General features: G+C 40.9%; 1 protein-coding gene across 4 annotated transcripts in view; it reads left to right on the forward strand.

Moving 5' to 3' along the window:
- The first annotated feature begins 5,424 nt into the window (after window positions 1-5,424).
- The window catches only part of LOC138106431 (glucocorticoid-induced transcript 1 protein-like), a 54,113-nt gene continuing 38,930 nt past the window's right edge, over window positions 5,425-20,607 (forward strand). For 3 of the 4 annotated variants that reach the window (XM_069007016.1, XM_069007017.1, XM_069007018.1), the window contains exon 1: window positions 5,425-6,391. In XM_069007016.1, the coding sequence (XP_068863117.1) occupies window positions 5,944-6,391 (448 nt within the window). In that variant the 5' untranslated portion in view covers window positions 5,425-5,943. The remainder of the gene's footprint in view (window positions 6,392-20,607) is intronic. The other variant, XM_069007015.1, reaches the window with a different exon arrangement.

The following is a 20,607-nucleotide window of genomic DNA, read 5'->3' on the forward strand; positions in this document are numbered from 1 at the left end:
TGCTCATTTAAAAAGTTAAATGTCATATAAATCTAAGTACTATACAGTACATTTGTGCTTTCCTAATAGCAAGGTAACTGCTCACATGAAATGGTGCTTCTCCTTTCTTTTATTATATTGGTGTGATTGGTAATAGATATAACAATATCATTATATTCGAATTGCTACTGCTATTTGCTTACTGTTTCTACCTTTTCCATTAAAGATATGATTGCTGTACATAATATACAGTACCTAAGCACTCTGCAAACATTTTTTTCCTCACATATAATTCTATGATGAGCATGAAACTATTTTAAGGAATAATTATTTTCATTATGTTAACATGTTGTGTTGCATTGCTTTGCTATTATTATTGGTATATTTTAGATAAGAGACTGGCAAGATAAATTGTAGTAAAGAACCACTAGAAGTGCCCATTACATTTGGCAGGTTATCAGAATACCAACCATTTTACCATGTTTCAATCAGCTTCACTTTGGAGAATAGCAACCACACATACTTGTCCAAAAGTGTCCTCATAACGAATGCCTAAAGCGGAAAAAAGGGAAAATAAACCTGCAAAATCCCTCAGCTCTTCTTTTGAAAGAACTTGGGCTTAGTCCCAGCTGTGCAAATCAGACTTTTTTCCAGATGATGAACTAGGGAAGGGAGATGGAGATGGTGGTTGAGTCAAGTAACCAAACTCAGAATAGTAATGTAGGGCAGGACTGCTGCCTGGAGAAAACTCAGCTTCCCATGGGATACTGTCTGACATGGTTAACTTGCTAGCTAAAGGAAAGTGTTGAATGGAATTACCTGTACCAATGAATAGAAAGAAGAACTTCAGACTGAAAGCGGAGCTGGAAGGAAGTTTTGGTGATTTTAGCTGTGTGTTGAATGTTCGCCTTTATGTAAAAGCAGATGCCTAAGGAATACATAATTCAAAAGTCCCAAGTGGTTGGCCTATTTTCCTGAAGAAGAGAAGAGAATGTAGCAGTAGGTCTGATTCCAGATGAGATAAGACTTTGTTATAACAAAGGTAATGTTAATGGGCAGGTTCTGGTTTAAGTGAGTTATTCAGTATCACAAAAAGGCTTCTGACAGATAGGAAAAAAAAGACAATTATCCAAAATGGTATTCAGTTTTCTTAAGGGGAAATCTTACAGCTGGCTCTTATTCTGTAGTTTCCTGGCTTGTTCATTATGCAGTCCTCACTCCTAGTGACAATCCTTTACACTGAATGAAATAAAGTTAACAATAGCATTTGACTAAAAAGAAAGTACTATAATACCTTCTGGCTGAAATTCAGCTGTAAACTTGATTCTGAAATTTTCCAGTTTGTGAGTATTCATAAATACTGAGTGTGACCTAATGTAAATACTGTTGGACCATAGGTCTAACAGCCCTTTACTTAATGCATTTTCCCCATATCTAGGAAAACAAAGACATGAGAAAAGGAAATCTAACACTTGACTACATGCCTGACCCTAAATTGGATGATCAGCAATGTTAAGGTAAGTCCTCAGTAGTGGGTTTCCTTTTGTTATTGGAAGACAACTTGAGCATGTAGAGACTTGAAAGTGATCATGAGTTGGAATTCTCTTCCCTGGTGAGTGTCAACAAAGCCAGCAGTGGGGATAATGATGTATCAGCAGCCCTGGAGAATTCAAGGGCTCGAATGCAAGGTGAGTCCCGAGAGACTTGGGGATAGAGAGTGCTTGGCTGATCTGAGGAAATCATATCTGTACCACTGAACATTTGGGAGCTGTGAGAAGATGGAGTGTGGTTGATGAAGGCAGTATCTGTCTGTCAAAAAACCTTGTAGTAAAAATAATTCCATATATATTTTTTTGCCATTACCATCATACTCTAGCTAGAACTTTGTTTAAAGGCAAAACAGGCCAAAAACTAAAACAACACCTCCACAGTTTGAGACAGATATTTTCTAGGAAAATGGGCCACTGCTGCTTCAGCAGAGCTGCTCAGCTCCAGATAGCAGTTGCATTTCACGTGGAGACCCTTACTACAGGGAATGTTCCCATTCCTGCCTAGGGATGCTCCAAGTCCACAGAGGCAAGCCTGTTTTAGTCTCAGTTTTGTAATTTGAGAGCTGCAGTTTGGGTCATTAGGGGTTGTTCTAGTCTTCACCCACATATAATGCTTTCTGGTCATCATCTCTTTCAGAATATTACTGTAAGTACTTCTTGTTATTTCTCTCTTCCCAAATGTAATATTCCTAACTGTATATTCATTATATTCATTACAAATAAGTGAAACACAGGGAATGGACCTGAACATACATGAAGATAAATGCAACCATTACTATTTTGTGTTAGATGCTGTGTGAATACCTCAGAATCCAGTCCTTTGTGACTGTCTCTAAGTGGAATGGGCAAAGGGCAGCCAAGAAAAAACATAGAGGGAGATAAGAGAGACATAACAATAATGAAACAAGCAGGCAGATACACTGGGAGCAGAGTATTGATGGCCTTACAACCTGGTAAGAGCCTAGAAACAAAAGGTATGTCCAGATTTGAAGAGTTTGCCCTCTCTAAAACCTTCAAGTAGGAACAAACTAAGGATTAGGATTGCACAGTGTCTAGTGACTGCTTAAAACTTCTCAGTTTCCATGGCTCACGTAAATCTGTTTCTGACCTCTAGAGATGAACCCATTATCAACTGATAATAGTAAGAGAGATGTGAGTAACTTTGCCTGTCACTGCCCCACTCCTTGAGTTCACTCCCTTGCTGTCATGCTCTTGCTGTGATGCGTAATGTCCACTGCTCTCAGGATGCCTCTCCCAAAAGCTGTGTTAAGGATGTCCTTGTCTCCCAGAAGGATTGAAGATTCAGAAATACCTGTTACCTCCAGTATAAACTCCCTTAAGCACATGCCAGCTGACAAGGTAGCTCCTTAAAGTGGAAAAGAGAAGCACGAAATGCCTTTTACGTGGCTTTTGAAAAGCTGAAAAGGGTATTTCAGGCAAAGATGGGTTTCTGAAAGATATTAAGATTCTGATAGGAGCCCAGTTTTTACTTCACTTTCCCTGTAATATCTTCTTAATATTACAGAGCAATGGTACTCCCTGAGGGAAGTACTCTGAAACCTAGATGAAAAACACTGAAAAATTCAACAGTTGGTATCCCACTTTAAAATACAGAAGAATTCCTTCTTCATCTCTTCTGACATCACTGTTTCCTAGGGATGTGGCATGGTGTTGTACTATGTATACTAACTCTAGTTTAGAAAGAATTAGGATGGAAATAACTTTTGGGGAGCGAAGTCTCCCCAGTACAGCTGTTGATGTGCCTGGTAACAGTTTGGCTGGAAACAGTCCCAGTGGATCTTTCCTTCTCTGGTTGTGGTGAAGGCAAGTGAAGTGGTGGTTCAGTTTGGACGATAAGGCTGTGGCATGGTCCTCAGCTTGTTCGGAAAGGAAGACTTGCTACTGATATTTTACACTGACATGCCTTGTGGTTTGGGGTGGGCTCTTGTTTTGGGGCTTCTGGGATTTTCTTTGTCAGACATTTACCTTGTCTTTATGCATCTATTCTTCCTATCTGAATACCTTGCTTGTTTGATGTGCAAGAACATGGAAATTGTAAAATTTAGCCATTGTAAAATAGTATCTAAACAGACAAATTCAAGAGTTATACTAGTTCATCCTTATTTTAGTCTGACGTAACCCTGAGCATTGGCAATAGCTGGAATGTATCAGCTATTGTCTCAGTCAAAGGTGTACTTTCTTTCTCAGCTGACACTAGATGATTTTTGGTCTGTAAGACACTACTGTATCAGCAATGTTACCTGACAAAGTTACATATATAGGAAAATGTGCTTACTGTTTAAAACTCTACTGATATTACTGTGGGCAGATGGCTACTACAGGTGAATGCTTTTGAGTCATTTTGAGCCCAGTGCAGCGAAGCAGAAAAAAATAAACTAGATGGACTTCATAGCTGTGATTAAGCACAGTGCAAAATCCTTGGGGGAAAAAGTCTCTACAGCCCAGTTTTACAAACAAATTTGGCTCATGCTAGCAGAAAACAAAAAGACCGGACTAATGGAGAAATACATGGTTGCTGATTTTTCTTAAAATGAATTTATAGGAGTGGCTTTGTTGACTGAGCACGTGTTCACATGGGTGTGCGGTGTATTATTCCAACCCTTTCTGTAACATAACCGCAGTGACTGCGTCACATGGTGCTAGTGCAAACAAAGTCTCACTAACAGCCCATGAACAGAAGCATTTCCGGAGAATACAGTTTCTCATTGGGACTATCAATTGATTCCTGTGCTACCAAGTGATAAGGATAGCTATGGACAGCGTTGGAAGTATAGAGTAAGTGTAGTAATCTGAAGTGTGCAAGAAGTGTTTGTTATATAATCAAAAAGGATACAAGGGATATAGTCCATTCTGTCTCACTTTTAATTGATTACTGATTGGAAGGCAGCATCTAATATAGGAGAGTATATCTTGTTAAATATTGTACTTCTATCTATATTCCATATCCTTTTTGTTCTCCTAATGTCTGAATCTGAAAGGCCATCACTGAGCTGACTTCCTCCACACAGCAAGACTCCCTGCATTTTCCCTTCTCCTCCATTACCATCCTGTTTGCATCAGATCCAAAATAAGCACTGTTTTCTTGATGGACCCAGCTCAACTTATCTTTCTGATCTTTCAGCCATTTATTTTCTTAGCTATTAAACTACTCATCCTAATCTTCATTTTGTTTCTCATTGTCTCAGGTTATCAATTCATCTAATGGGATTTCTTTTTCCTAGAACAAAAGCACTTTTTAAAAATATAACTGTAAAAAACTTTTTATTTTCCTCTTGTCATTTTCTGAGAGGTGCTTTTGAATGTACATCAGGAAAAAAAAATAATGTTCTATATACACTTATAGGAAAACACCTTGATTTTTTTAACGAAAGTAAAAATACTGTCAAGGTTTGATGGACGTGAACAGACTTTGTTGCAGGAAATTCTGGCTGTTTCTCAGCCTTTCCTGCATGGGAGTGGAGTAAGAGGGAAGACGCAGACAGTCCTCTGGGAATAGGGATAGCGCAAGATTTGGTCCAGATGAATGGCTCTCTTAAGCCAGCGTTAAGTCGGCACCCCTGTAAAGTCCACTTTGAATTCAGCAGCACATCTTTGCACCTCACCCAGCGTTCCCCGGGGCTGTTCTCCCCGCGTTCCGCCTACGGGCGCCGCATCCCAGCGCTCCGGAGCCGGGCCGGGCCCGCGCCCGCCCCTCCCGCCGCCGCCACATCCCACTTCCCCGGCCCGCCTCCCCGCCGCCGGCCACGCCCCCGCCGCGCCGCCCGCTCCCATTGGCTGGCAGTGAAGAACGGCAGGGCCCCTGGCCAATGGAACCCGCGCTGGTGCCGCGGTGGCAGCCAATGGGCTCGTGCGCCCCCCGCCCCTGCCCGTCGCGGCCGGGCGCCGGGGCTGCGCGGTGCCATTCGGAGGGCGGGCGGCGTGGGGAGCGGATGGTGCTGGCAGCGCCTCCTGGGCGCCGGCGGGGGCAGGAGCTGGAGCAAGAGCTGGCTGCGAGCATCTCCCTCCCTCCCCATCCTTCCCCCTCCGGCTTCGTGTCCCCTCGTCGTGCGCTGCCGCCGACCGCGCTGAGCCGGCAGCGCTGTACGATGTGAGCGGCCGCTGGGCTCCGCAGCGCCCCCGGTGCTCTCGACGCTGGGGCGGGCAGCGATGGCCAGAGCCTGGCGTGGAAGCAGCAGCCGCCGTCGCCGATAGGAAGCGCCGGGGGCAGCTGGGCAGGCGGCGCGGAGACTCCCTCGGGCCGTGCAGCGCTTGTCCCGCCCCGCCCCCTCCCTCCTTCCCTCCCCTCCTCCTCCTCCTCTCCCCGCGGCCGGTGCATGCGGGGCGCTGGGGGCCGAGCTCGGGTGCCCCGCAGCCGCCGGAGCGAGTGACGCGCGGGGTCTTCCGCATCCCCGCCATGTCCTCGTCCAGCACCTCGCAAACCCCCCCGTCCCACCACCAGCCCCCGCCGCAGAGGATGAGGCGCGGCGCCGCCGGGTCCCCCACCGCCGGCACGGCCGGGGGCCCCGGTAACGGCGCCGGGGGAGGCGCGGCGGGGACCAGCCGACTGCTCCAGCCCATCCGAGCTACCGTCCCGTATCAGCTCCTGCGGGGCAACCAGCACAGCCCGACTCGGTCCCCCTCCGCCTCGGTGGGCAGCAACACGGGGCCGGGGGGCGGCGGCGGGGGTCGCGGCGGAGGCAGCCCCCCACCGCCGCCCAGCGCGACGCCGCCGCTGGCGGCGGGCGGCGGCGGAGCGGAGCCGGGCAGGGTGAAGGGCAGGCAGCGGCGCTCGCCGGAGAGCGGCGGCAGCAGGAGGAGCAGCTCACCTGAGAGACGGAGCCCCAGCTCCCCAGTGTACAGAGGTAAAGCACCGGGAGAAAGCCGGTCCTGCTTCCCTGCCCCGCGGGGGTGCTGGCCGGGCTGGGGCCGCCCAGCCTCTGGGCACCCTGGGATCTGCTTTCCGCTGTCGGGGTGCGCCCTGCCTTCCCCCCGGGCCAGCGGGGGTGGGACACCGGCGGACTCCCGTCCCGACGGGAGGAGTCCCCGCTGGAGCCTTAGGGAGCGGGTCGGGGGGCGGGGGTGAGCCCTAAACCCCCCATCCCTGGGGCAGGTGTCGTGCCCGGGTTCGCTCTGCCAGGAAGCGATGGGGGGGGGGGGGGCGGGACACTTCATCCCGCCGCCCTCTCCCGGGATGGGGGGAGGCGACCCCTGAAATGTCATCCTCCTTCTTGGGCAAGGTGAGAATCCTTCTCAGGAAAAATGCCCCAGTGACCCCACCCGCGCCAGCCTCGGGAGGAGCGGAGGGGGGCGAGCCCAGGGGCCGCCGGCAGCCCCCCTCCCTGGGGGAGAAGCAGTCGGGGGCTCTGACGGCGGTGCTCCTGCCGCTTCTACCCTTGCGCTCGGGCTCTGTCAGCGGAGGTGTGTAATAGGGAAACGAGCCTAAAATTAACCCGCTTCCCTGTCTCCAGCTGTAACTATTTAGTAGGGGTGATAATGGGTTAGATTTATATCTGGGGTATCACAACCCAGCTCTGAAGTGTGTGTTAAAACCAAGCATCAAATGCTCTTCCTTTCTGTAGAACTCAATTTCTTAAAAGACTTGCATTTTTATAAGATCATAGGATAAAAAATGAGATGTTTTCAAGCAGAGGTTTCAAAACAAGGAAATTCCCGTATTGAGGTGCTTAAAAACAAGTCTTCTTGTGAATGCTTGAGACTGTAAAAAACGCAAGCAAACAAAACCCACTACAAACCAACCCAAATAACCAAAATAGGCCTGTAAAGTTTAAAATGTGAATTGATTCCCAGCAAGTCCAACTTAACCTGCATCAGGTTGTCTGTTAAATTATTGAATGTGTTAAAGTGGCAGTGGCCATCTTACCTCCCCCACTCCTTTCTGCCTTCCCCCATCACTTGAGCAGTTGAATGAATGTGACTAAACGCACTTTTTATGTTGTCCTGCTGTAGCTATCAGGTATCGCACAGCATCTCTTTCTGGGAATGCTTTCTGTGGTTCAATACCCCTTGCTTTTTCTGTCCCTTCCATAAGTCTTACTGTGTGTGATTTCTGTGGCAAATTGTGGTCTGCGTTGGGTGCCAGTATGTGTTGTAGCAGTGGAATCTTACCTTCTCCCTTTTTTAGTTTTTATGTGTAGTAAACCCTTGCTATCTGTAGTATTTGTTACTTGGGCAGATCTGTCATCAGAATCATCCTAGGTCAGGGACAGCATTTTACAAATGAGCAAAATGTCACTGCCAGTTACAAATGGAGTTAATTTGCCCTATGCATCTGCTTATGCAGATGACCTAATTGATTGTGTTATAATCAGAACAGAGATACTTCATAATGTATTTTTCAAAAAGACAGTCTGTTTCTGCAGAGCGTTTTGCATGCTTGAAAATGGAACTGAGCTTCTGTGGTTTTGATTCATTCAAGCTCTATTTAAAATTTTAAAGATCATATTTTTCCCACTGTATGGAGCACTAAATGTAGATTTCCTCTTTGCCTCTTAAACCTTTGGAAAATGCTAATGGGAAATGAGGAAAAACCAAAATATATGTGCGTACGAGTAGTGGTGGTGCTGATGATGAGCAGTAAATTATTTAATTATGGGAACCCAGAGGAAAACATTGTAGTGGTGCAGTGTATAAAGGCTACGCTTAAGGTGTATTGAAGAGGGAGGAATGTGGGCAGTTACCTGCAAGCAAGAAAAATACTGCAAAGCTGTGAAGTACTTCATTAATGTGTATGAATTTTTTGTTGGAGGGGAAATTTTAATTTTGGAAAGTGGTTTCAGTCTTCTTCATCTGTGGGCTATTTTAGCCTTAATAAATCAGACTATAAATTAGTACTGAATGACTTTTCTGTCATTAAACTTGTTTGAGCTTGCCTCCTGGTGAACCGCGTCAGCAGCACACAGAGCTTGATTTGGTTTAATGAGTGCAGTGTATAAAATCATAAACGGTCCGTCGAGAAATGCACCCTGTAATCTGTATGCACTGCAAAGAATTCCTTCCCCCTCCTCCAGGTCAAGCCAGCTGCTGCTGCAGAAGCTGACATCCTCTAGCAAATCCTGAATGAATGAATGAAAACAACGTGATCGCCCTAATAATGACCACAATTGCACACGTCAACAGCTTTATTTTACCGAAATACAGGCACCATTTTCTAGCGGGCGAGAGCAATAAGATACTCTATTTCTTCAGTCTTGCAAATGAAAAAAGGTTACCAAAGCTCCCCTTCGTCTGCCCTCCACCCTTCCCCCCAAACCTAGAGCTGCTTTTACACAATTTGGAATATAGTTCCATGCCATGGGGCAGTATTTTGTCTTTGTTTCCCTGCTTGTTCTCAGCATTTTAGTACATGATATGTGGACACTAAAAATGTGTTTGCAGTCTATATGGTGATAATAGTAGATAGAAAATTGATTGCTGAACTGGAGGACTACTGCAGTAATAATGGAGGACTTGAAAAAAAAATTTAAATATGTTCCATTTTCAGACATGGACCATTTTGCTGTGGCTTGTTAAACAATGCTACTCCAGCTATTTATAGTTGTTATCAGTATGCAAGTCTTGGGGAAGTGGCTTGATTAAGTTTTTTTGTCAGTTTTTCAAAGCCATTTCCCACTGCTGTAAAATATGAGCTTAGGCTCTAGGTTTAATCCTGTTGTTTTTCTCACCAGTGCAGGAGATGTGTTTGTCTTTGGCTCTGCAGTCTGACTTGGATTGTTTCACGAATGTGCTTGTTCTGGAGACTGCTTCTGATTCTGATGGATAGATGTTACTCTCTTAAGACACCTGTCCCCTCCCCACCTCCTTTCAGCCTTTTTCAATATAGATTCCTTGATCTGGCTATTCTACTAAGCCATTTTGTGTGGATATTTTAGTGATTTGCTAGAGGTTCTTTTATAAAGGAGATTTCTGTGAAAGCACTCCAGCTTTGAGCTTCTACAGGTCAGAGCAACTACCACTGCAGGCACTGACATCACTACTACATGAATGAAAACAGCATGATCTGTTTTTTCTCCCATCATCATGTTTTCTACACCTTCTTTCTAGTTTACTGTAAATGTTTTTGTTCTGTAGCAACACCTTGTGTTTTTAGGACTGAAACTTTCAATAATATAATATTTTCTTCTAAGCAAATTTGGGGATTTTTAGTTGTTAGGAAACCATCAATGCCAGTAGCAGTATTTGGTTAGTACTGTTACTGAATGGGTGAGAAATTGTGAATGTTATATGTATTTTTTTAAGGTGCTAAAAAAAAAAGGGAAAAAGAGGGGAAAAACCTTCTGATCTCATAGGATAAATCTGCAACGTGCAAGTGTACACCTTTCCTCTTTCTTGAAATGTATTTATTCCTTACTAGTAGATATTTTTTATGGTGTGTGCTCATGTTTTGGAGAGCTGGCAGTGGAAAAAGTGTCTGGTTGAATGTAACAACGCATGGTTTTCTTAGAGGGAATATATCTGTTAGATCTCTGAGTGCGTAAAAGTAATGTCAACAGAATCTGAAGCTATGTGGTTTATGACAAAGGGTGTTCCGGTAATAGTCCAAAGAAACCAAACCCTTGGACATGTCAAATAAAACTTGCTACTTGCTCATGGACACATCTTCTAAAGAAAAAAGCAAGTTTACTTTCTTGCCTTACCTGGATAAAATCAGAAGTTTCTGCTGTTATGTAAAGTAGCTTGTATAAATATGAGAGCGAGTTTCCTGTTTAGTTTCTTTTTTTCACAATAGGTGAATATTTTGTATACAAGGAGGGTATAAATGACTTCTGTATGATTCAGACTTAACACTGGTCTCACCAAATGCTTTGATTTGTTTAGTGTTAATTCTGGTGGTACTGCAGTATTATGCTTCATATTTTTCTAACTTTCACTTACACATTTTATAGCACAAACTTTTTTCCATATAAAATTTTAAAGACAAATGTTAGTTTTAAGGACATATGAAAAATATTGTAATCAGTTTGGCTGTGAAAGGTTCCCAATGTCTTGTACTTCCCAAAATAACTCCTGAAGCGATGCCAGCATTGGTGAGAGAAAGCAATTACAAAAGATGCAAAACAACTGCATAACCCCGTTCTGCTGTAAGAAGTATATATATCTGTTTTTAGGCTAGTGGAGGGAGGAGTGGAGTAAAACAAACAGTATTGTTGATCTCTAGACTTGTAAGGGTTATCAATATTATAAAAACACTCAAAATCTGGGCTTCAAAAAGTGGAACTATTATAGTATCCTGGATTCAAGCCATCCAATATCGTGGCATCATAAGCATTTATACCAGAAACCAAGATGATCTTTCCTTTATTTCTAACAAATGTAGGTAAGGAAGTAATTCTTGTGATGCTTCCTATTTCCTGATCCCTGAATAATAGCAGTATTCCCATAATTGTATGGCCAAAACAGTTTTGCTCCAGCTTTGTCCCTCTCTCTTCCCAAAATAGCTTTCATTGGAATATAATATGATGAAATAAAAGACCCTGGCTAAATTTAATCCAGTTGTGCTGAACTCAGAGGCTTTTTAGTTATATGTTTTAACATGACTGTAAATGAGAATGGTGTATTAGATGTCTTTAATAAATATGCTTTCTAAAACAAATAAACTGAGCTTCTTTCTGGTGTTAAACTACAGGAAAGTAAAATAGGAAAGTACTTTCTCCATTAAACTTGAATAGTACTGTAGCAAGGCATTAGCTATGAAAAAAGAACCTCCGTACCCCATGGAAAAAACCTAACTTAAAGATGTATATGTATATACCTGTTTTAAATTGCTGCTTGACCTTTAATTCTTATTCTTTGGAAATAAGCAAGTAGTTACTTGCCAACATCTGTGCATAGTAAAACAGAGGCAAATACTGAAATTTGGTTTCTGAAATTCATGGTTCCTGTGTTTTGTTGTTTTCTTTCCCATGGTGGTGGGGTGAATGGAGGTTCTTAAAATGTATTTTAAAATGCAGGGATGGTAGATCAAGGGAGTGTATCTTATAATCTTACAAAAAAAGTCACTGTTCACCAAGCCTAGACTGCTACATTGCAAAAATTCACAGTGAAAAGCCAGTTATTTTCAAAATGGGTTTGTGCTACTACTCTGTCATTATGAAAAAAATAATAAAAATAACTGATGCTGTAATTCTGAAGTTTCAGTTCAGTCTAGACTTGAAAGCTGTAGTTGTAACAATGCAAAATGTGTTGGAAATGGAGTATATGCTCCTCAGTGTTTCAGTTTAAGTGAGTATCTGAAATACATTTTCAGTGGGCCTTCACTGGTTGATTAATTATCTTCATCTGAAGAATATAATAATTATTTTTAACCTGCAGTGAAAAACGAAAGTTCCTGTTTAAATCAGTTGGCAGTTACTTCAGTAGAGAAAAGCATTGCCAACACTTGACAAAATAGGTAGTTCTTCATGGATTTCACATATGTTCACGGGAAGTTGTTAAAATAGTAGGGTTTAAGCATCAACTAGCATTTTTTAATAAGTATCTTTTATTGATGAAAAAGTGACCGTGTATTAAAGATGACTGGAAAATTTTGCTCAAGAATTTAACTGTTAATGATCATCATCTTGGTTTACTGTTAGTATTTAAATGAATGTTTATGTTAGTCTTTCAGTGCTGCCTCCCATGTAAATCTGTAGTGCTTAAACAATGGCTTAAGGCATTTTCAGGCAAGTAAAATAATATTTACGTCTCATCATTAGAAAGGATGCATCACAGCAACTTGTCAGCCTGAGATTGTGCCCTTTTCCTTTGTGTCACTGTTTTTAAGATTTGGGTTATTGCAAAATGAAGAGCATTGGAGATAACAGTGAAGGAAAATGGGTACTTAATAATCTAATTTGGAATAATTTTGAATCTGTATTTACTTCCCCAAAATTAGATAGTCCTTCAGTTATGCTTTATTTTTTTCCCATCTGATTTGACTCTGAAGTTCATCACAACTATACAACTAGTTTTGAATTGGGAATTAAATGCTAAAGTGTAGAGATAGCATTGAAGGGGATCAGAGGCTTTTGCAGTGTGGATGCCACCCTGTATCATGATACAGTGTGTAATAGCAATCCTTTGGAAGGGCAAGGCTCTCTGGTTCTTACTTTTCTGAAGCTGACATCGCATCCATGGAAGCCCTCATCCACAGCTGAAACTGAAAAACATGCACTCTCAGGAACTCTTCCCTACTGTCCCAGCTGTGTGAGTCTAGGCTTAGGACCAGAGCTGTACGGTTACGTGGCCCCCTTGGATTGTCTGGTGATAACTTTGCTCAGACAGTGTGTCCTGGTAGTAGGACAGAGGAAGGCATGTAGCACCTGGAAGTCTGTCTTGGAAGGAAACACAGCCAGGCCAAGTGGGGCTTGTTGGGGAGTGCCCTCAGTCTGCTGTCTCTGGCCTTGTAATACTTGTAATGTCTCTGCCCTGGGTGTGTTCATTCCACTTCTCCTTTGGTTTGTGCACTTCCTAGCTGCTGCTGCTGATTCCTGCCAAACTATTCTCTGAAGAAAAAACACCCAGAAAGTGTGTCTACACTCAAGCAATAACAGTTTTTTGCACAAAAAAATTGTAAATGGGGGATTAACCTAAACAGTTGATGTTAGGTCAGTGAAGATGATTGTGATGGGAAGTTTTCATTTTTTGTAGTAGCAGATCTCTTAGCCTTCCATATTAGATATTGTTGCTTTGGAGATTGTGTACACTTCCCAGTAGGTCATAAAATGTTATGAGCTTGAGTTTTGAAACCTTAATACAAGGTACTGTATTGGTTAGACCGCCTCATTTAGTGTAGCATATGTGCTGATGATAAATGATGCCACTGATGCTGGTGTTCATAAGGACTTAACTTTCCCTGTTGCTGGTGTCAAATTGAGGAGTAGCTGTTTGCAATGGATATTGTTCTCTGAATCAAATACAAATGTGCTATTAACAGCATTGGTTCTTACATGCCATTTATTTTGCACAACCTGAAACTAGTTTTACTAGTAGTACCCAAACTACGCATTCTATTTCCTCTTTAGGAAGAAAGTGTCTCATATTTGGCTCATAAGAGCAGTAGATAGTAGTTCTGTCATGGTTTTTGAATAATCTAAAATCCACTGTAGAGTATTTTCTTCTCAGTCTGCTGTGAGATAGTCTAAACAAGAATAATAATTTAAGTGTCATATTCCTTGAACAGTGCAAGTCACCTGTTTGAAGAAGGATAGCTTCAGCCTCCTTTCCTGTGCACTTAACCGCCAGGCATTTAGCACTATTGTAGACATGCTTCTGAATTTCAGGAATTAACACTTACTTCTGACTGATAGGTCATTGCAAGATGACTGGTGTTCATACTTGATTTTGAAACTAATTTCTGTAGCTAAATGAATTTTAATATTATATAGTAAGTATAAATCTGTCTTTTAGAAATGTAATTACTCAGTTGTGAACCGATTAAATGTATGACAGTGTGGGTCTTGTTATAATATGTGCCTTTTAATCTCAGGTGTTTTTGTGTTGAGCGCCTATTCTGGAGTTCTGAAAGAAATAATTAGTAAAGGTTGGCTAGCTGGATTACCTGGGTATCTACATTTTTTAAAAGTCTTCATAGTTAGAAAAAAAACCCCAAACATTTTAATATAGGTGCTTAGGCTGCAGTACCAAAAAAATTTCAAAACTGTAATAATTGCTTGACATTTTTCAGCGTTTGGAGACCAAGCTATCATTGGAAATAACGTGTTCTTACCAGGAAACAAGTTTTGGTTATTCAGTGTTCAGTTACTAGCTAATTCAATTAATTGTAGTCTGCAGAAATTACCCTGTAAATACAAACCTTATTTCAAATTATGTCATGCAGTCAGCAGTTGGCTATTAGGGAGCAGATTACTTAAGTGCAAATATAAATTCCCAGGTTTATGAACATGTAGCTCTCAGGGATAACAGTGCAGTTGCTCTTCTTAGATGAAGTGCTGTACCCGTGCTGGATCAGAAATGTTGCTGGTTAAACCTTGAAAATTTTGCACTGTGTTCCCATAACTCAGGCCACAGAGACACAGCATGGAGGAGCCAGCTCTACAAGAACTGTGGGTTTCTGTGGGTATTTAACAGGATCTCAGTACCACCCCTTCTGCACGTCACGGCAGAGCTCCCTAGCCCAGTAGGACTAAAGGTGTTGGTGATTATAGCAGGTATCAGAGTGGTGCTGTCTGTACTCTGGAAAGGTTTGGTGAGTCCAGTTCTCACACATGGAGTCAAATTCAGTCCTGAGTGTCAGCTAGTTGGTCTTTCTGGAATCTGGAGCCCTGGAAAGTACACTATGAAAACTAAGTGGTTTTGTAGTGTTGACTCTGTGAGTTAGGTGTTACACCTCCATATTCAGCGTACATTATTCTAAATCTTTGTTATATGTGATATCTTAACTTTCTCCTTTTCCAAGCAGTGAAGAGTTGAGTTGCTCACAGAAAGTTAAATCCAGATTTACGCTGAGTGCCCCGGAACAGACTTTGACCGGAGTGACTCTAAAAATACCAGCTAACTGCTGAAGAATGCAGAATGAGACTTAGGTTTACACAGTAGTTGGGAGGCTGCCAGGTTAAAGGAGAAGCTATCTTCACAGAAGTAAATTTCTGTTCAAGGTCTTAAAATCTTTATTGTTAACTGATAGCTGTGTTTGCTTAATTGTGGTGATTGATAGTGGAATACCACACTTCCTTTCTCTCATACTCTGATTCCTTTGGTATTTCACCTTCAGTGGCTCCTTTGTTATACCTGATACCCTGCCCAGAATAATCATCTTCGCAATGTTTTCTTCACCCACAAAGAAACTATAAAATACATTTTAAATACTTGCTGTTCTTTTCAAAGGAAACAAGGAAAAGTCCTAATCTGGAAGGGAAAAATTTCTCATGGGCAAAAATGTAATTAACTCATGCATGTTTAAAAGTAATGTGTATTTGAGAAGTGTCCATACAAGGAAGTGACTGGAGACACATACTCTGTGTAGGTTATTCTCCATGTGGAAGATCCAAATACACTTCAGGTGTTGTTGTAGAAAGAGAAGCTCGTTCTTTCAAAACAAGTGTGCAGTCCATACATATATTATTTAAAATATTCAGTAAAACTTGTACAGACTCACCTTCCAAAGAAGGGACTAGGCTATTCAGATGATTTGAGACTCATGGTTTTATTTAGTGGTGTGGATAGCCTTTAATATGAAGTCGAAGGATGCAGGGAGATCTTTTCATTGCAAGATTTATGGTAGAAACAGACTGGCCACATTGAAGATAGGAATTGCCAACTGTAACAACTCAAAATTTGGGAGAAGTGGAAGAAATGGGTGTGCTGACACTGTACGTAGAATGTTAGATCTTGTCTTTGTTTAGTCATGCAAGTTTGCATGCATATACAGCAAAAGAAGAAAATCCTACATAGAGGTATGTTCAAAATTCATAAATCTGGAGTAAAGCTTTGGATTTCTGAAGGAAGTAGTTTGAAAATTCGTCTAAACAGGGTTGCTCTGCCTTCAATACAAAGATAATCTGTTTTAATGAAAAATGTTAACACTATTGGAGTCTTTCAGACATCAGAAAAGTTCAAGAGTGTGATCTGATTGCATGGACACTTACCTTGAAAAGGCTGCTGGGAATAAGCAGAGAACCTGCAAGAAACAGCAGGAGGAACTGAGGAAAGAATGTCATGTTACCAATCAAAAGGTGAACCTTAGCTGGGAATTGTTAAAACACGAACAGGCTTGGACTTCGTGTTCTTTAAGACAGAAAATAAAAACAGGCAGATGGAAAAATGAGGAAAAAGTTGTAGCGTTTGGTACAAAGAAGAAAAGATCTGAGAATGATCTGAGACTGATTTGCTAGCATGTATGGTTTCAAAGTCAGCTCCAAGGAATAGTAGCTACAGTCTCAGAGGAAATAGCCCAAATACTTGGTCAATGCTTTGTGCTCACCAGAACAAAGTCTAAGAAATCGCTTTCCATAAGGACAGTGATTTTTAACTCTGAAAGATAAACCCCAAAATTGTAAATACTATAAGGATAATTTGGAATTAGGAATTACCAAGACTGTGATAAATACAGATTGCATATTTCAGTAAAGTCAGTTCAGAGATCTCCATTGCAGGATTCTGGAACAGCCTACTCAGAAACTGACACTTACATTCAAATTTCTGAGGCAGTCTTGCTAATAGGAGTGACATCATTTGAGAATAGATACCTGAGTATAGAATATACAATGCTGATGTTTTAAAAATGTGAAAAACATGTCTAGTGCTAGAGTATAGAGAACTGTCAGTGAAACTTCAGAAGACATTTGAAGGGATGGTGGAAACCAGGAAGAAATGTTAAAAAATGTTAAAATGAGCTTTCCAAAGGGTGTCATGCTAACCTGGTGGTTTTGATAAGAAAACTGATCTCCTAAACGGGAAGTAGATCTTATCTGTTTAGGCAAATTTTGAAATTAGGGTGATGAAACTGTTGATGAATATTGAGAGGTTTAATTAGTATGTAGGAAGCTTATGCAAGAAGAGTTTAAGAACCATGGGAATTGAAATAATAAGTTTAAAAAATAAGATTTAAAAGTAAAAAGTGGAAGTTTATGTATGTGAGGTTGTACTTGAGGAGAATATATTTTCCGTAAAGGAGGAGCATCTAATTTGAAAATTCTGGAGGGTGGAGTTGGGTGATGGTGGGATCTCTAAACTGCCAACATGAAGTGACTGAAAAACTGCTGGGCACAGGTCTGGTCTTGCATGAAGTGTAGCCGGCCACACAGGGTCTGCTGAGGCATTATATGGGGTACTGCCCACCATTTTGGTGCTCCACAGGTCAATAAAGGTAAAGTCAAACTGGAGCTGACTCAGAGAAGGACTCCCAGATTAGGAGTTTAACTGTGTGATGTTAAAAAAAAGTCACCTCTGAACAAAACCACAGTTGCTTTGTCAGAATCCGGGTGAACAAGGAAGGGAATGAGTGGGATTGGTTTGACAGTGTAAATATTTATATATTAAACTATAAGAAGGCCTGAAACCATCAGGAGAAAAATTTTCCTGGGTCGTTTTTCCAGTAGGAATTGTGACAAAATAGCTGCTGTAAGACTGACTGTACTCTGTTTTGAAGTGATTATGTGTTTTCAGTGCTAGCTGCGAAGTGGGCTCCAGATTTAGGAAGTTGTTCCTAGTCCTTTGTTTCTGTGTCTTAACTGATAATGAAAAAATAATTTATTTAATTGTTGAAGTTGAGCACTCTCATTTAGGCAATCATTTTTAATCTGGTTTTACATTTCTATTTTTCAATTTTTTTTTCAGAAAAATATATTATTGTTAGTGTAATTTTCTCTGGCTAGGAGAATGCTTTCTTTCTCTAATAATTGGTGAACATTATGATGGCATTGTATAGCCTATGTGCATTGATTACAGTTCTTTGTATATTTTGATTATGAAAGTAGTGAGTTGTGCCTTCTGATTTGTTTTATTCATTATTATGTCCAGCTGCATTTTGATGGAAAGAAGAATTAGATTAAAGGTTTACAAAACCCTCACTTTCTACATCTGGTTAAATTTTAAGTGTTGTTGTTATAACAAGAAAAAAAAATCCTTTCAGAGTCATGAAGTTTATTCTAAAAAAAGTGGCAGTTTCTTCAGTTGCTGGATCAACTGGGTGTGTTTATAATGACCTTCTGTATTTTAATTATTAATATCCTGGAAGGAAAAATAACACCCCAATCTTTAGTGCTGTTCTTGGTTCCCAGTTTGGTTCTCAATATTCTAGACATAGAATAGATGATTTAGCAGATCTAAATTAATGAACTAAAAGAAGGGAAATTCTCTATATCTGCTGAAGTGCCCAACAGTTAATGGGTAGTTGTTTCAGTGTGCTTTTTCCCAAGTACTTAGCTGCTGAGCTCAAATCAAATTTGTCTTAACTTTATAGTATGAGCCTTTTTTAGTTACTTTATTAAATTATACTATTTGTGTAGTATTTATATTTGAAGTAATACCCTTACAAAGAAAAACATACTCTAAAAATGTGAAATACATAAAAATTGGAAAGGTCTGGAATTAGTGTTTTTTACCTACATGGCATCCTGTTAGAAGAGTGCAAGTGTGTAGGTTACATTGGTTGAACAAAGCAGGCTTTTGTGACATGAAAAGCTACAGGTCCTATACATGCCAGCAGTAATCCTTGTTAGAAGAATAATTTAGCTTTAGTGGGCTGAAACTTTCTGCCATATGGTTTGTTTACTTTTCTTGCAGAGATTAGAGCGTTCTTTCTGTATTTGATCTCTAAGGATAATGTTGATTTTAAACAGGGGAGTTTTGCTATGAAGAAAATCTGACTTCTGAAAGACATTCATAGTCACATTTTACTTGACCGCTGGTTGGGGGGAATAAGGGACACGAGGCAGAGACCTTGCTTCAATGTACATGCATAGGCAACCAGGATTTTGAGTCATCTGCAGGTCCAGTGAAATATGCCTACAACTTCATCCATGTGTTCTGTTTCCTCTGGTATTGCCTTCCTATGTGATTGGGTGAGCAGAGCTGTACGTCCTTGAAGAGTTGTGCATGAAACCTCTGTTATGGAAGGAAATGCCTTAACCTATGGGTTGGATTCAGTGACTAATCAGAAGCCCTCTTCCCTTTCTAGATGACTTAGTCATAGCTGTAAAAGATAACTCAGTATAGTGGATTCCTAAATCCTGTACTGTGGGTCAGTGTGTGTACGATTTTCCTTTGAAGGAACAAGCTGGTTTTGTTTTATGTTGTTTTCCCAGGATAGGTTACGTCCTGTCTTGATAGACTTCTGTTTCTTGCAGTTCAGTCTGAATTGTCATAAGCCTGGTCAGGTACAAAACCAAATCTGCCCTGACTACCAGATTGTAAAATGATCTGTGTGGAAGACTGGTTTCCCTCTTCATTTTTTTTTTTTTTTTAATCCCTGAAGAATTCTGTATGTAGAAAGCATATCATTCATGGACCTGGATTTCTGAAAAAGATCTTTGCTCTCATGAAGTAGCCTGCTTTCTGCTTGTTCGGTTTTGGTTGTTGGAGCCTTGGTTAGATTTTGGTGCTGTTCTGTGCTGCCTTTTTTTTTTTCTTCAGTTAGGATGATGAGAGGAAATTAGAGTGGATTGTGTCAGTCTCTTAGTAACTTAGAATGTCATCCCTCTTCATTTTTAGTCATTCTCTCGCTTGATTTCTAAAGATAGAAACTGGGGAATAATTTCTGAAGTTGATAGAACTGAACCAAAAGCAATGTGGTGCACATAATGAAGACAGACGTTTTAAGTGGCTGAATGTAAAGTATTTTAGAGACGTATTGGAAGGTAACTTGAAAAGACTGTCTCTTCTTATATTCTCTTAGAATTATAATTTTGGTAGCAAAACACTGTACTGCCTTTTAAATGTTTGAAAAAGCTAGTATTCTTTATTTTAAGATATTAAAAAGATTAAGCAATTTAATTTGAAATTATGAAGGAAGAGTGCAGTAATTTCACATTTTTTCCTTTCAATTGCATAAAAGGGTGTTGTGGGTTTTTTTAAGATGCTATTTAAAATCCTATTTTTTATTATTTTGTATGAACAGTACATGGCAAACAGTGTGCTCTTTGTTGCTCTGCACCTTTCTGAACTGTTAATGCAGTCATGCAGCCAGTTAGCAGATTGGGTCAGAAACAAGTCTGTCAGTCACTGGCAACTGGGAAATGTCTTTGAGCCAATAGATCTCTTTACTCCTCTGGAGTAAAACTTCAGGGGACCCCAAATCCCTTGTTAATCTTTTTCATGAGAGATTTTGGCTCCAATTACAAGAGAAAAGCCTTCTTGAGAATGAAGGTTGAAATATTTTTTAGAGTGGCCTCTAAATCCTCCTTATTCTATCTTTTTCCTGGCAAAGTCATAGAGACAAGTTCTGCAAGTTAAATACGTACTAGTTGGACCATCTACCTATATAATCAGAGCAGGAAAGACCAATCAGATACACATTTAGATATCAGCACAGTGGGGTTTTTTTTTACTTGCTTAAAAAGCAAACAAACAAACAAAACACCTCCCTTGACCAGACTCTTCAGAGACAGAGTCCTTTTGAATC

Source organism: Aphelocoma coerulescens, chromosome 2 (assembly GCF_041296385.1).
Source record: "Aphelocoma coerulescens isolate FSJ_1873_10779 chromosome 2, UR_Acoe_1.0, whole genome shotgun sequence".
In the NCBI taxonomy this organism is placed as follows: Eukaryota; Metazoa; Chordata; class Aves; order Passeriformes; family Corvidae; genus Aphelocoma; species Aphelocoma coerulescens.